Source organism: Tympanuchus pallidicinctus, unplaced genomic scaffold, assembly GCF_026119805.1.
Source record: "Tympanuchus pallidicinctus isolate F22 unplaced genomic scaffold, pur_lepc_1.0 scaffold6, whole genome shotgun sequence".
In the NCBI taxonomy this organism is placed as follows: domain Eukaryota; kingdom Metazoa; phylum Chordata; class Aves; order Galliformes; family Phasianidae; genus Tympanuchus; species Tympanuchus pallidicinctus.
In genome coordinates, this window is record NW_026294780.1 from 9,106,878 (window position 1) to 9,123,569 (window position 16,692).

The 16,692-nt window shown below is 44.5% G+C and overlaps 1 protein-coding gene across 3 annotated transcripts in view; it reads right to left on the bottom strand.

Moving 5' to 3' along the window:
* The window catches only part of MGAT4A (alpha-1,3-mannosyl-glycoprotein 4-beta-N-acetylglucosaminyltransferase A), a 77,534-nt gene extending 62,625 nt beyond the window's left edge, over window positions 1–14,909 (bottom strand). The window contains exons 1-2 of one of the 3 annotated variants that reach the window (XM_052705706.1): window positions 14,797–14,909; window positions 10,866–11,174 (exon numbers count right to left, since the gene is read on the bottom strand). In XM_052705706.1, coding sequence (XP_052561666.1) covers window positions 10,866–10,959 — 94 coding nt within the window. In that variant the 5' untranslated portion in view covers window positions 10,960–11,174; window positions 14,797–14,909. Of the gene's footprint in view, window positions 1–10,865; window positions 11,175–13,687; window positions 14,136–14,796 lie in introns of those variants that run through there. The other 2 variants (XM_052705708.1, XM_052705709.1) reach the window with 2 other exon arrangements.
* Window positions 14,910–16,692: the final 1,783 nt, after the last annotated feature.

Genomic DNA, 16,692 nt, shown 5'->3' on the forward strand with positions numbered 1-16,692 from the left:
TGTGGAAGATCTAGCTCAGTTCAGGAGTTATCCCCACAGAAGTAGAGATGCAAGAAACATCAGATTAGACTACACCTAAATAAAACTGAATGGAAATAGAATATTTTAATCTTCTGTTATGGGAAAAATTTCGTTGTTGCTGTTGTTCTGTTGTGTGTAGTTTTTTTTTTTCCCTAAGAGAGTCTTTTTGCATTACAAACATTGTGGATGTAAAGTTGCATTTTATTTCTGAAAGATGCAGATCAATACATCCATAGGGTAGAAATGTTACTATCACATCACTCTGAATGCCAGTATTGAGTATATAAAAGCAATCTGCTGTGCAATCAGTGATGATGAAAAGTAGAGCCAGTTGCATCAGCCACCAACCCTACAGTTTCCCTTACACACCGTAATGGAAATAGCTTAGCTATTTTTTCCCTTTAGGAAAAAAAAAAAAAAAAAAAAAAAATCTATAACTTCTCAAACAGCAGCAGTTTATCCTACACTTTGAAGCTGCATTTAACCAGCAGCATCATGAACAATCAAGAAAAACAGCATTCATAATTTGTGTGCAAACATCTGCTTGAGTCTTAAATGAAGCAGTGCTCCTTTCCTCACCTTGTGCTCCAGTGACGGCGTGTGGCTGGTAAAAGCCAACATCACGGGGTGGGGAGGGAACACCCAAACCCCAACTGAGATACTGCAGCCACACAGGCTCCATGCATTTGTTTTCCTACCACTGTTTCCATAGCTTCTCACTCCCGGGGACAGGAACCCCAGTGGGCCAAGCTCTTCCCAAGACTCCCTCCCAAACCCCAGAAACCCCCATTCCTCTGCCCCAAGAGTCCCAGCCTGAAGATCCAGCATTCTGCCTTTGGTCCTGCATTGACACACAACTCTTCATACTGTCCCTCAGGGATGGCCTGCACACAGTAACAGCATCTGCCTTTGAACACCAGCTAGGCCAAAGGAGCTGCAAAGACATCACAGCTCTTGAAAAGGTCAACGACAGCCATCCTTTCTTTGTTACCTGAGTCCATAGTTCATCACCGACTTCACTGGTGAACAACTTAGACATGGGTACTACTTGTAATGAGACACTGACCATAAGGACATGTTAAGGACGTGTTATGAATGTTCTTTTTTTCTTTTTTTTTTCTTTTTTTTTTTTTTCTGTACACAGATGAAAACTCTCAACCTCACCCATTTCAATCCTTTGATCACTGCAAGCTGCACATAGCTAAAATACCACAAAACCTGATGCAACTCATCTTCAAAACACAACACAGAGTAAAGCCTCCTGTTCAGTTGTAGATCTTTTCATGTTCAAAATTTCTTCCAAGTTAAATACAGCTAAATTTAAACCAATGTGTTGTAAATACACAAGGACCAATGTCCTTGTGAACAGGACAAGGAATTAGTCTACTTTTACAGCACACAGAAACACTTTAAAATATATATTTTTTTTTGTATACAACTGCCAGCCCAATAAAGCACGGCAGAGGAGGACAAGGGAAAACAAACCCTGACCTACAAAGGCCATCTCTACCTCTGAATGCATATGTCCCATTTCAGCTGAAGAGAGAACAGTTATTACACCAGCACGTGTCTTCACATGGGAGTTTCAGAAAGGTCGCCGGTGTTTCTGCTGAGAGCCTCCCTGATCAACAGATACATTTGTGCAAAGCAAAAATGTTTAACCTTGCTGCTTACATGCAAACAAAACCTGTGACACGTGCACTCTGTACATCCTCCTGAGCATGACTCACAGCACATATGCCAACCAACCAAGTGGGCAGTAGCTGAGCAGTTGACCCCCTCGCTCATCCCTGAAGCACTGGAGCTATTGTACAATTGCTCAATAACTACTTATCACAAATACACACTTGCATTAAACTTCTCAAAGGTATCACACACTGTGCACACAATCAGGACTTACAGTTACACAGCCATCTGGTCAGCAGGAGGATACCAGTGCAATAGCACCCACTCATCTGGGTGAAATAGATTATACACCTGAAGGATTTCTGCCCAGGCCAGATTTTCATAAAGAAGTCACGTCCACCAAAACCCAGGTACCCCAAACCTCCTCCAAGAGTCATTATTCATGTGGTATGTTCAGGCACTGTTGATTATTCAGGGCTCAGACTCTAAGAGTCAAGATACAGTATGTTCTTAGATGGACTAACTCAGTCACAGACCGATGTAGCACAGAAAAGAAAGAATGCTGGAAAATAAAACCATGCCACAGGAAGAAAAAGCAACTTTTCAGTTCTCACAGCCTGAAGGCTTTTGAGAACCATAACATTATTTGTTTCTACTACAGAATTGTCAATACCTGTCTGGGAGAACCTGTACATGTAAACCAAGACACTTTAAACCATTCATTTCTCTTCCTTCAGAAACCAGCAAAACATACAGTTACAAACCAGAAACTACAGCAAGAAAACCCAGCTTCCTAAATTAAAATAAAACTAGTTAGCTGTGGATCAGTCATTACTGTTTACCATCCTAATACAGAGAAAACTGATGGGAGAAAACTGATCTAACAGAAGATAACAGAAGAGAGCTACCACTCCAGTGCTATCTCTAGGAGCTAAAACTAATAGAAACTCTCACCAGCTTGGGTACAAAATGCAAGTGCTGTAGAAGTTTGATTACTGTTTCTGCACTTGCTAGTAGATGCTTCTTGCTTCTCTGTGCACCAGTAACTGCCGAACAAGCTTAGTTTCCAAGTATAGATTCTAACTTGCCTTCCTTGCAAATAAACAAACAAGGTACCCACACCTTATAATCAGTTTTATCAAACTCTCATGTTGCTGCAAATCAGCACCGCCCGTAAGTCAAGTGTGATGCCATCACACTTGTTATATTCAAATCTCACTTCAACAGTACTTCTACAGTTTTTCTCTAGGGGCTGTACAATTAAGAGGACTGTTATTGAAACAATTACCTTGCCAGTATATAGTAATGGAAAAGAAATCTAGTTCAGCCCATCCCTGAAGCATCTGAGGAAACTTGCATATTCATGATGTTGATACACAAAAACATGATGCATCAGTGGGCCACAACAGCAACATCTATGTACGATAAGCATAGAAACTTGTAAATTATTTTTGAGAATAAAATAGTAAATATATATATAGCTGCAAGCAAAAATACGGTTTGTTGTTTACTGCTAGATGGATGGGTGGCACGCCTGTGGGAAGCATCAGCAGAAATAGACAGAAAGCTGCATGAAAGCCAAGAAGACGACCAGAAAAGCACTTGGAAGTACAGCACTAAGAGACCATTTAGAGTAATTGCTTTTTAGGGAGAGACTAGCTGGAATAAAGCCTTTCACCGTGAGGAAAGAAAACACTTTCTATTCGCTTTCTAGCATGTTCAGAAAAACAAAACATAGTGTGTTATAAACAAAACTAAATTATAGACTTACCAGTATCTCATCCTGAAAAGAAACAGCTTACAGGATTCTAATCCAAAGACTCCATCATAAAGAAATAGGCTTTTCCATTGTCCAGACAGCAAATAAAGTTGTGATTACACAGCAGGAATAGGGCTATCGAACAGGATACTTGAGAGGCAGTGAGGGGGAGGAAATCACACTTAAAAATAAAACCAAGAAATTCTGAGATTTTTCTAACAGAGTGCTTCAAAGGTCCCTAGGCATAGAAAAGTCAGAGGACAACAATAATAAAAAACTATGTGAATCTACCAAAATATGAGTCAACATTTTGTGAATTTTTAAAGGACCAAATGTTGAAAATAATAAAGAACAACTTCTGCATATCTTATGCAAGCATCAACATTATTTAGTGATTAAATGCACTGGCATGTCAGTCTTAGCAAAAAAAGAGAGAAACTTAGCCAAGGTGAAACAGACTCATACAAACAAGTTGGAAGGGTCTTCTAGGGATCATCTAGCCCAGCCCTCAACTTCTCAGGACTACTTTCAGCAACACAGCTAGCTCAAAGTTAGATTATTCCTGCCAGCTGTACATCACAGAATTGTAGAATACAATAATAGAATTGATACAATCGTAGATTGATTGAGAACACAGAAGCTCTCCTCCTTAAGGCAGGAGGAGAACTTAAAGATCATCGAACTCCAATCCCTTGCCATGGGCAGAGTTGCCAACCGCTACAACAGGCTGTTCAGAATCCCATCCAACCTGGCCTTAAATGCTTCCAGAGATGGGGCATCCACAACCTCTCTAGGCACCCTGTTCCAGCGCCTCACCATCCTCTGAGCAAAAAAATTAAGCTCCATGTTAGGAAGAAAATCTCCTCTCTTTTAATTTAAAGCCATTTCTCTTTGTCCTGATGCTATTAGACCACATAAAAAGTTAGTTTCAATCCTGACAGAAAGCTCCATTCAAGTATTGGAAGGCCACAATGAGGTCTCCCTGGAGTCTTGCCTTCTCCAAGCTAAACAAGCTCAACTCCCTCAATCTTGCTTCACAGGAGAGCTGCTTCAGCCCTCTGATTATATTTGTGGCCCTCCTCTGGACCTGCCCCAACAGCTCCACACCCTTTTTGCACTGGGGGCTCCAGGCTTGGCCATAACACCCCAGAACGCCTTCCCTATCTGAGCTTTACTTTGGGGTTGTCATATTGGCTTTAAAAACCAGCATGGCTTGCACTTGCGCTAGCCCAAATCAACTGAGTTGATATCAACTTTTGATATCAAACAGGCGTGTCTGTCTTGAAATCACCAGTGTAACCTGTTCTTGAAAATGCCCACAAGGGAAGTTCGTCACTCCTTCCAAGAGTCTACTGTGGTATGTAAGTACACTTGCCCTTACCTAAACTTTCTACTATCTCACCTCACTCTCCATTCCAATTTCAGTCCAATATACTCTATCATCCAAAGTGATCATGAACAACAAACTGCATCCTTGATTTTATCAGGAATTCTTCTAGTACTGAAAATTATCTTCATGTTTCTCTTTTCATACCTTCCCTTTAAGTTAAGTAATGCCAGTACATCAACTTACCCTACTGTATAGATAGATTTTTTGATCTTTGGTCACTTGTTGCTTCTTTGAACCTCAGCTACTGAACCTGTTTTCTTCACAGTGCACCACCCAGAAACAGAAACAGCACCAAGCAGAGCAGAAAAAACACTTCCTGTGTCTTGCTGAGATAGCATACTTCCTTTGCGTACTTCATTATCACCCCTTTTCTGCTAAGTTTGCTTTCAATTCTACAATAATGTGATGTTATGTTTAGCAAGTGACTTACAGTAAACTGTCATTCCTAACCAGAATCCTAACACCAAGTTTCTACCCTATTCTGTGTGCATGAATTTCCTTCTCCCCTCCATTACTGCATCCTGTTGTTTGTCTGGGACACTTTCACCTATCTTCAGCAGCACTCATCCCAACTCTCCTTCCACTCACTGCCCTTCTTGACTAGCTCTCTGGTTTGCATAAATTGCTTTAAACTTCATTCTCTCAGGCTATCTGCCAGCATGCTGCTGTTTGAAGCACTTCTTCCCTTTCATCCCCCAGATTCACTAATGAAAATACCAACAAGCACCAGAACAGACCATTGTGAAACCTTTCTTGCTCACTTAATGTGTCAGCTAGTATCTACTATGGGAAAATATTACCAACAAGAAATCCATTGCAAATATAACTTAGCACACAGATACATTTGTAGTTATATATTTTACAGTAGAGCTGTTCATGTACAAGCAGCTGTGTCACATGCAACAGTCTTTCCTGAGCTGCCTAAGGGATAGTCTCTGCATGAGAGCAGGAGAATTTTGGAGGAGTCATGCAAGCATGGAGAACTCAGGCTGAAGAGCTATTAAAAGAACCCATGCAGAGCAAAAGCATTGGCTTCCCCCATGTCTGAGGGTTGCATTGCAATGGAGAGCAGTACCTCAAGCTGTTGGCTGAGGTTAGCCTTATTAAATGCTAGCAGCAACCAAGTTTTAGAATCCCATCAACCGCGATGCTAACCTAACTGGCATTTTACAAACAAGACAAAAGGACAGAGAAGTGCTGCAAAAGCTCCTTTGGCTGTGACCCTTTCCAGAGCAGCTCAGAATCACTGGTGTCAACGGTACTACTGCAACAGACCCCACAGACACAGAGATCCTGCAGACCTAAACACCTGAGCAGCAGGCATATATACCTCTTCTGCTCAATTCATCTGTAAAAGCACGATCAGTACCTGCACGTAAGTCACAGTAACCATTTCAAACCTGCATTCCTGACTGGCCTTAATGCAATTCAACTGATAGTTTTACTACCAGTAAGCTACGTGCCACTTGGTCAGCTTTGGAAAACCAAGTTCGTAGCATGTTTCAGATAGCAACCAGAGTAATATCTGTGGGCTGATGCTACTGTTTCAACTTCAACTCCTGAGAGATCTGCAACAGAATTTCCAAATGAAGCCAACATTTCCTTTCTACTTAAGAGAAAAGAAGAAGAAAATCATCTCTCCTCTTGCTCAAAAAACTTCTCTAGCATCCCACTCCTTCCTTTCCCTTGCCACTACTCTTCCCATTTTGCAGACATTTTAACTTCTTTGGTTGAAGTATCTTTATTCATATTGTTGGAAAATTAGCACAACTGAAAATCAGAATGTGTAGTCATAGGACTGCAATCAGCATTTACTCACATAACAGTTTCTCTTAGGATCAAAGCACAAACTATAGTGGGTTACAGTTGCAAAATACTAACATGCATCTCTTAGATTTCTGTTCTATTTTTAAGGAGAATATATGCATAATCACTGCCAAGAAAAAAAATAATCCTCTCTTCCCTGCTCTATCTCCTCAGTGGCTCTATAGGACTTTTCTCCTTCTGGGAACTAATTCCTGCTTCTTATTCCAAAGCCTCCCATCACTGGCTGCTGCCTTTATTTTAGGTTAAGTTAGATTGTCCTACTCTTGTCTTGAAGTTTTGACTTTTTTTCAGCACTTAAGATTACTGTGGCTAAGAATCAGTGTGGGAATTCCAGTGGTATGAAAGCAGAGGAGAAAGAAGACAACAGTTTCATTATATTCCAGGAAGACCTCATTGTGGCCTTCCAATGCTTGAAGTGAGCATATAAACAGGAGGGGGAGCAGCTGTTTACAAGAGTGGATAGTGATAGGATAAGAGGGAATGGTTTTAAACTGACACAGGAAGGTTCAGGTTAGATATTAGGAGGAAGTTTTTTTTTTACACAGAGGGTAGTGATGCACTGAACAGGTTGCCCAAGGAGGCTGTGGATGCCCCATCCCTGGAGGCATTCAAGGCCAGGCTGGATGTGGCTCTGGGCAGCCTGGTCTGGTGGTTGGTGACCCTGCACATAGCAGGGGGGTTGAAACTAGATGATCACTATGGTCCTTTTCAACCCAGGACATTCTACGATTCTACAATGATATGGCCCAAGTTATTTCTCATTCTTGCTCCATAGCAGAAAAAAAGGTTGTGCTTAGCACAAAACAGTCACATTATTTAAATACAAGTGGATATTTGGCAAACTAGGGAGCTGATTAAACATCTCATAAGTGAGAGTCCTCTCTGAGATCTTCCCATATGATTTTAAATCAGCATACCAATATCAGCCATTCTCATCCAGTGAGCAGGTTTTATCATAACACCCTTGGTCAAACACCAGCAGTCTGCAGGTCAGTAGTACTGGAAGCACAATTCAGTCCAAGTAGATGTGTTAAACATGAATTTACCACTTGCAGAAGAGGAGGAGGAATTGCCCTCACTTGCTTAGGAGGAATTCAAGGACATATTAAACTGAACTAGCTCTGAACATTACATAACAGCAGGTTCTTTGGGTGTGCTCTTTATGTGCATCAAAAGAATCAATTTTGGTAAGATCTGTTTTCCAGTATCTGCCTCATTTATGAGCTGTTCATAGCATACTTTTAACACATAAAAAGTAGTCTTACAGTTCCTGTTTGTGAGTCCCACAAAAGAGAGAGGTTTCTCCCACGTGCATTCAGGGCCTGCAGCCTGCACTGCTTCCTTACAACTTCAGTGCTTCTGGGCACTACATGGGTGCAGAAAATAACAAAGGTCTTGCCTTAATTTTACAGATGTGCCAAAGACAAGAAGTATCCCAGTCAACTTGCTTCAAATACAGTTAACTCAAAAAGCAAAAACATAACCAGGAACTTCATGCAAGAAACATCATCCATCCTATGAGAGGTTCACACTATTACCAGTGACAGCACTTCAGACAAAGTTTACCCTCCCATCAACTTTCTACCATGTCCATAAAGTCTGCAAAGAGCTGTTCCACTGAGAGAAAATTTTTGTGCTTTAAATTAGCAGCAAAGCCCGTACCATGCTGCAGTGCAAACTTATCACGTAGACTGGGACAGCTATGCTTGGTAGAAGAAGACATCATAAACAAAGATATCACACTCTCCCAAACTTGTGTTTATTCCATAAGTGGTTCTACATTTTAACTACAGTCACTCAGGATCCTGGTTCTTCTGAAAGGAATCACCTGATTATTGGCTTTGGGTCACTGGGACAAAATTTATTTGGCTACCACTTGCTCTTAGTTTTAAAAAAATATAATTAATATGTTATACAGATGGATTCACTTTGCTGTCCAAAGACTGACAAACACCTTCAAGAAACCAGTGTATGCCATATAAGCATAATGAATAACAAAAGACGATCACAGCACGTGACACATCATAAACTTCCAGTGAACAGGAACAGCAAGTGCCGTATCTGCGTCTAATTGAGCCTCTGAATAATTGATAATGAAGAAGTCATCAATGAATTAAGAGAACATTCTGCAAGGCTTATTAAATAAGCAGAACGTTGGAAGCTGGAAAAAAAATATATGGATTCTTATTAAGCAGATACTGTTAGTTCCTCAACTTTTCCCACTGGTATAGAAGCGTGAATTAAAACATGGTACTGAAATGAGCTCAGATCTGCTTATACAGATCTGGGCTTTACAGATCTTTATACAGATCTTTGGGCTTATACAACCTGTTCAACATTTCATTAACTTACACAAGCAAAAGAGAATTTCAGAAACAATATTCTATGTATAAACTTGTCTTGAAGCAATATCTGAAGAGTGGGTTTTCTAGGTTATAGTTCTATAACCATTATTCATAATTAGTGTATTTCTGATGTATTGTTAAACCTGTTTTTATTGAACAAGTTACCACCTCATTGCTCAAAAGAAAGACCTCGAGGAAGATAAGTGTAGAACTCTTATACTACCATTAAGTACTGATTCTGAGCATTCAAGTGGGAAGAAAAAAAAAAAAATGAAGTACAGACAAATAACAGAGCAGTCTCACCAACCAAGCTTAAACTGTCAGCAAGCACCACAGACAATAGCACTCTCTTGACAATGGATTTTTGTTGATTACTTTAATTAAGATTTTATTATATTCTTTGAATGAAGAGAGCAAGATTTATACACCACATTAAGAAAAAAAAACAACCACAAAGACAGAATTTCAGATACATACATCTCAGCCCCAAAGTGAAAGCAAAAAATTTTTTTGAGGTTCTTCAGGAAGAAAAGAATTATGAACATGAAATTTAACCAGAGAACGAGTGCTGTATTAACCAAAGTTAAAAAGCTACTTGCAATACAATTCAAATATCACTTTCTTGACAGTGTTCTGCACTTCTACACTTTCGTTGCCCAATGAGAAGATCTCTATATGACCCCAGCCCCAAGAACGTGACATTTTTAATGATGCTCACAGTTAGAAGGCTGCCTACCAAACAACCACCACAGCAGAGATCAGGCTACGTAGCACCTGCTGTTTCTCTACTAGTATCAAATAATACACTAAAAACAAAAAACCCAAGCCAATATGCCATAGACCTCACCTGCTTCCTCCCAAAAGATCCTTCTCATTCTTTTACACTTAAATAAGGATCCAAGTTGGCCGCATTACAACAAATAATATTCTCAAAAAACCTCAGTCTTCTCTTACTGGACCCAAGGCACAACTGAAGATAATATTCTCAGCAGAACAGTCAGAACAAACCATGTAGCAATCTCATTTGATACAGAATGTGCACTTTAAGCTGACTCGATCTTTGAAGGACACAGATCAAATGGTTATAAAAGAAAAAAATATCTAACCTTTTTCTAGAAGCCATCGCTGCATAAGTTCGTTTGCTTTACAGAAAGACAAAAATCAGAAGAGTAAACAGTCCTGACCCTCAGAAAGACTGATTTTTTCAGGGTTCACATGGAATGCAACAAGATCAAACATTTTCAACCATGAAAATCTATTACGCACATAGTCACTTTTTCATGAAATTGCTCACATTATTACAACGGATACATTTCCCATCATGCAGTCAGTTTGTTCATACTATTTTACTCCCTATACCACGCTCAGAAGAAATATTTTACACTTCCTTCAGAGACAGCAAGAAAGAACAATCCTTGGACAATGCCGCTTGGCGGTTCGCCACTGCCATCACCGAATCGTTAGGGAAGACAGAACGCTGTGCCAAAAATAACCCTGTCCAGCCTGGTCTATTGGCCATATGTTACATGGGAAAAAGAACAAAAAAGAAAAAATGAAAAAAGAACAGCTGTTTTACCAACACCCATTAACCGCGAAAAACAAACAGTCAAAAAGATTATTCAGCCTGGACCGACCCTTTCCTCTGGCAGCAGAATTTGTTTTTCTTCAGTCATTTTTGTTTATTTTTATTTACTTATTTTTTTCAAACCAGGATCCCTCCAAGTTAATTTTCCTGAATCTACTGGCGGGTGTTCACTTCTCACCAAGGCAACACCTGCTGGTGGACAGGCAGTTTACAGATTGCTAATGCACGGCAGCAAAGCGCACGTTTGCCCTACCCATCCTTCAGCCACACAGCCACGTGGAAGCCTGTTTAGTTTTGGAGCCCTTTACTTACCTTTCCCATTTTGCCACGCAGTATACCAGGACAAACTGAGGAAAGTAGTGATGAAAACTAACACGGTGGCCACAGTTCCATTTCGGAGCCTCATCTCATTGCAGCATCACACTTGGTTACGTTCCGTTAGCGACGAGGACCGGTCTTGTTGGGCTTGCTGCAATCAGATCAGCTCAGGTCCACCAGCAGCAGCCAGGCCAGCGCAAAGCAGAGCTCTCACATATCAAAGGTGTCACAAATCAATCCATTCCACACTGCTGTAAACTTTCTTAGGGTTCTCATAAATGATACGTCCTCTCTCTTCTATTCCTATTCAAAGGAAACAAGATGGTAATAGATTAGACCAAAAATACTTACGGGTGTCCCCTGTGTACCAAAATACAGAAAAGAAACAGGTGCACATTAGTTATTGTGGTTTACATACACCCCTATCTTGCTGCCTCATTTTCAGCCCAGAGAACAGCACCTGTTAGGTTAGTTTGCCCTTTTTCATTAGGAATGCTTGTATCTGGAGGAGTTGTACTTGACATTACTTTGGTAATGGAAGGATAAACATACACATCACCTACATCAGAATTTTATCACGGAAGCACACAGGTTGGAAGGGACCTCTGGAGACCACGCAGTCCAAGCCCCTGCTAAAGCAGGCTACCTACAGCAGGCTGCAGATCAAGGCAACAGCACACATCCCTCCAGCAGGCGACGAGTAGATACCAGAGGGTTTTCAGGAAGCCAGCAAGTCCAAAGCCCCACTCCTAAGCACTCACTTTAACAAAGCCTCTCTGAAATCAGTGAGCGGAGGCTGCAAATGCAGCAGTAGAACCGCCCCCAGTGATCTGAGAGATCAGAGCTTTAAATAGCATTTACAAACATCTATCATTCATCTCTCCCTGTTCAGTGCCAAAGCACTTTATCCAGCCACAATCATTTATTTTTTTTTTCCCCTCATTTAGCTGCAGCGACAGCACGGGCTGCTGTCACACACGCAGAGACCGTTCAATCCATAACAGCTGGCAACAACCCAGAAAGCCCACAACACCACCACAGAGCATCCGTACCGCTCCTGTCTCCTCACCACATCGGCACAAGGGCAAAACATAGCAGTCAACCACAGGTCACTTTTACCACAGGTGGAGGGCCCATAGCCCAGGACAAGAAAACCCTCAGCTCTCAGCTGTCCAAATGCAGACAGCACCTAAACGCACAGTTCTAACAGACTGAGAACATAGAAATAAATTAAGCAGTGTCCTGCTTTACACCTGGGGATGGGGAATTGATTTACAGACAGCTAAAGTAACATTTACAGTAGCTCAGGCATTTTATATTCTTTTAAGAGGCTGTCTGATTTCCCCCCCCCACCATAAACTACCTGTGATTGCTGCCTTGCAATAAATAAAGACTTGCTTTGAATTTCCCTCACAAGCAATCTCTGTCACCTTCTCGCCTGGGTATGTTTAGAACAGGGAAAAAGACTCTTTATCATGTTGGTACTTGAGGTCATATCTGGCCAGCTACCTTTCCCAAACAGCTTGCCAATAGGGACATAACAAACAGGCCTGGTCAGCATACAAAAGGAAGGAAAGACAAAGGCATGAGCTACACATCCCTGCAATCAAGCCTTGGCCACAACATGCAGGTTATAAAAAGAGCATAAATTTTGTGATTACCCCATAATAATAATAAGGCTTCATGCCAGTAACATGCTTTGTTTTGAGGAACTGCATGCACAGATAGGTCTGTGGCTTTAAACATTAACTTTGAGATCGCACAGTACATACAAGGAAGAGAATACATGCACTTACAGGGGAAGAGGACAAAGCAGCCAGTCAAATTCAGTAAGAAACAAAGTAATGAGCGGAAATAAAAAGGACTGTGAAAAGCTTTACAATACAGAAACCTGAATTCAACATAATGAAAGATAAAGACAGCTGAGAGACCTATAGAGAGCTAACAGGGAGAGCACAGCATGCCAGGAAGTATCAGCATCACCAGCACCTTGAATAGGAGATGGATGTTATCAGAGCTAGGGGGGTAGGCAGCAGCAATTAGGTCAAAGATAAAAGCCTGGATGAACTTTAATGGAAAGAAAGAAACCACAAAACCCCAAAGTTCCACGAGGCCTGTCTTCAGGGATTTATGGAGCGGGAAGGGTTCCATTGATTCCCAGACCACCAGAATAAGTGGCTACACTGCTGGTAACAACACTGACAATTTATACTGTAAAGCAGCCCTGAAATGCGGATGCTCAAGCTGGCATCTGCCTTCACCACCGTTCTAGCAGCAGTCACATTGCTGAAGCAGCTCAGGTGGGCACAGAAGAGCAGGCTGCAAGCTAGATGGGATCATCCCAGAGAGACAGCTGGTCCAACGTGCAGATAGGGGGCAGCCAGGAGAGTAAAAATGCCTTCTGGTAATGGAAGAAAAGGGAAGCGCCTTGCTGGAAAGCCTTTGCATCACTTCTACATTTGCTGCAACAAAAATCAAGAGGCTGCAATCAGGGCTTCTCGCTGCACTAGTTGAATCCACAAGATGATGCAGCCTAAAACAACTGTGAGAAATAATTTCTTGACAGTAATACAATTCCATTCGCTATAAGTATGCACAAAACTGTGTCAAATGAATAATGCCCATGGGTTTGGAGTTGGCTTGGTCTGCTTTCAGCCCTCTCACCCGCAGGCTCCAAGAGCTCAGCAGCAGCCCAGCAGCACTCAGACCATCCTTCATGCATTTCACTGAACCAAACGGCACGCATCAAGGCCACGCATGTGCCACAACCATCCCAGCCTTCAGAAAGAGGTCTCGTTAAACCAGCAAAACCCCACACTCCCACGAACAATCTGACCCATAGGTGGTCGCTTCAGACTGTCTCAATAATTCACTGCCCAAACTAAGCTAATTTAACCGAGGGACAATCCTCTCTGAGGTGACGGAGCACACAACCAGATATGCGAAGCCCGTGACACCGGGGCCAGACGATCCGTCGGGTCCCCTCCAACCTAAAGCCACTCTCCGTTTCCCAGCGCTGCTGTGACTCGAATCTCTTCCACCGCAGGAGGGGCCCCGCAGGCCACAGGTACCGGACGGACCCGGCACTGCCGAATCGCACCTCAAATAAACTGAGAAGTTGCCGCCCGTCCCCAGCTGCTCCTGCACTAAGCGCGAAGCACGTTTCCAACCGCAGACCATAAAAAGCCCGAGAGACACCAGTGCCCGGCAGAGGCTCCGCCGTGCCTGGCGGTGCACGCCAGACTCAGCAGAGGACGAGAGAGGGTGCCATCCTGAGGGAGCCGGGCTTACAGCCGAGATCCGGCCCCGCTCCCTAAACCGGCGGGCACCGACCCGCTTCTACCCCTCGTACTGCTCCGTTCCCCCGCCGCGGCAGTGGCAGGATGACCTCGCTCTCCGAGCGGCGAGTCCCGAGCGAGTCGGGCTCTCCTCCGCCGCTGTTTACTCGGCGGACGACAGCACTGGCCGCCGCCAGCTGCGGCTGCGGAGATTGGGAGGAGGGGGGCGGGGGAAAGGGGAAATGGAAGAGAAAGGACCGCAAACTCTGCTGCAAGCCGCGGGCGAGCACCGAACGGAGAGGGAAACGCGGCGCTCCCCGAGCAGCGAAGCGCAGCGGGGTGGGGGGGGGCAGCAGCGCCGCTCCGGACCCCGGCGCGGGGCAGAGCGCGGGGGCGGCACCAGGAGCCGCGAGCGGCAGGTCCGGCTGTATGCAGGTGCACGCGGAGCAGGGAGTACGGCCCCAAGCTCCTGCCCTCGGGGAAGCCCGGAGCGGGAAGCTGCGGAGGGGAAGGACGCCCGCAGACCCGCGAAAGCAGAGCAGATGACGAACGGAGTGGAAAAGGCGGTCTGCGAGGGGAGCGCGGAGCTGGCAACCGGCGCCCTAGGCACGTAAGGGGAGAGGGTGTCAGTCACGGGCAGACCTCACCTGTGCGCTGCCTCCGGCAGGGGGAGCCCCGGGGCGCGGGCGGCAGAGCGGCCACCAGCGACTGCCTCGGCCGGCGCCGGAGCTGCCGCTCCCCTGCCCTCCCCTCGTCAGCGACGCGCCGGGAGCTCCGCCCCGCCCCCGGGCGCGGAAGCCCCGCCCTCCCCCAGAAGCGCCGCTCATTGGCTGCATCATCTGCCGCTCTCCTCGGCAGTGGGTATAAATAGCTGAGTCTCGCGAGGCTTCCCTTAGTGGGCGCGTTGGGGTCAGAGCGGGGTGGGTGTGAGTTGGTAGTTATCACTTATTATCGTTTTATTTGGGGCTGCGATCTCTGGAGTTTGGCCATCATGGTCAAAAAAACGTTACCTGTTTTAATATCTCACTGTTTACAGAATCGCAGAATGGCCAGGGCCAGAAGGGACCTCGAGGCTCATGAATCTCCAACCCCCTGCCACAGGCAGGGCCACCAACCTCCCCATTCAATACCAGACCAGGCTGCCCAGGGCCCCATCCAACCTGGCCTTGGACACCTCCAGGTACGGGGCATCCACAGCCTCTCTGGGCAGCCTGTTCCAGCACCTCACCACTCTCTCTGTAAAGAATTTCCCCCTGACATCCAACCTAAATCTTCTCTCCCTCAACTTCAAACCATTTCCCCTTGTCCTGCTGTTATCTACCCTTTCAAAGAGTTGATTCCCCTCCTGTTTGTTATAGACTTATTGACTGAGATCACATTTCTCAAACTTTTTTGTAACCATCTTCTCCTGTTTGTAGGCTCCCTTTAGGTATTGAAAGCCTGCGGTGAGGTCACTCCACAGCCTTCCTTTCTCCAGGCTGAACAAGCCCAGCTCCTTCAGCGCATCTTTGTAGGGGAGGTGCTCCAGCCCCCTGATCATCTTTGTGGCTCTCCTCTGGACCCTCTCCAGCACCTCTTGTTTACCCTCTTGTATGCTCCTGGAGGAGATCCATTGCTAAGTTTGGTGGTGGCAGAGATAAACATGGTGATTCCTGGGTCAAGCCTTTGGCCTTCTGAGTGAGGGTGTATGTCATAGAACCATTAGAATTGGCAGGGACCCTTAAAGGCCATCTAGTCCAACTCTTCTGCAATGAACGGGAACTCTTCCAGATACATCAGGTGCTCAGTGCCCCATCCAGCCTGATCTTAGATGTTTCCAGGGACACGGTGTCCACCACCTCTCTGGGTAACATGTTCATAAATACCCCCTGAAGGGCAGGTGAGCTCAGCAGGGTATTCCTTGCACTGCTCATTGCTGCCAAGTGACTGGCCCTTACCTGTGCTGTGTGGTGTGCTCAGTGGCTGGTGATGATGGCCATGAATTTGCGTTGTGCTAATCAGAGCGTCTGTTGAGAGCTGCACTCCTTAAAGGGCAGCTTGTTCCTCACATCCACTCAATGGGCCCTCTGTCCTTTGTGCTGCTTGCAGGAGTGGGGCTGTGTCTGTGTTGCTGCAGTACATGTGCTGCCCCGCAGGCTGTGTGACAAGCACAGCTGGGAGGTGTGGAAGTAAACCCACTTTCCTCCTGAGAGCTATTACTGCTGGGGTGTGCAAGTAGTGAGGAAAGGTCAGCAGCAGCTCTATCCCGTGGTTCATTACTGAGTGCTGCAGTGTTTCCATTCAGTAAGCAAACCTTGTTCTTCAATGGTTCCTTTCATGGGCTCCAGAAGTTGCATCAAGTGATGTGTTTTTGGTTTTGCAAGGTCCCATTAAAGTCAGTACTCTCAGGTCATGGTAGTTCTCTGCCTTGCAAGAGCCATACTGGGCATTTATGTAAGTGCTCATGATTAACGGTGCCCAGCCCTTCACCGCCTCCCCTTTTTTCCTAATCTTCCACCTGATTGAGACCAAACATTTAGCAGACATCTCTGCTCTGAGTTAAG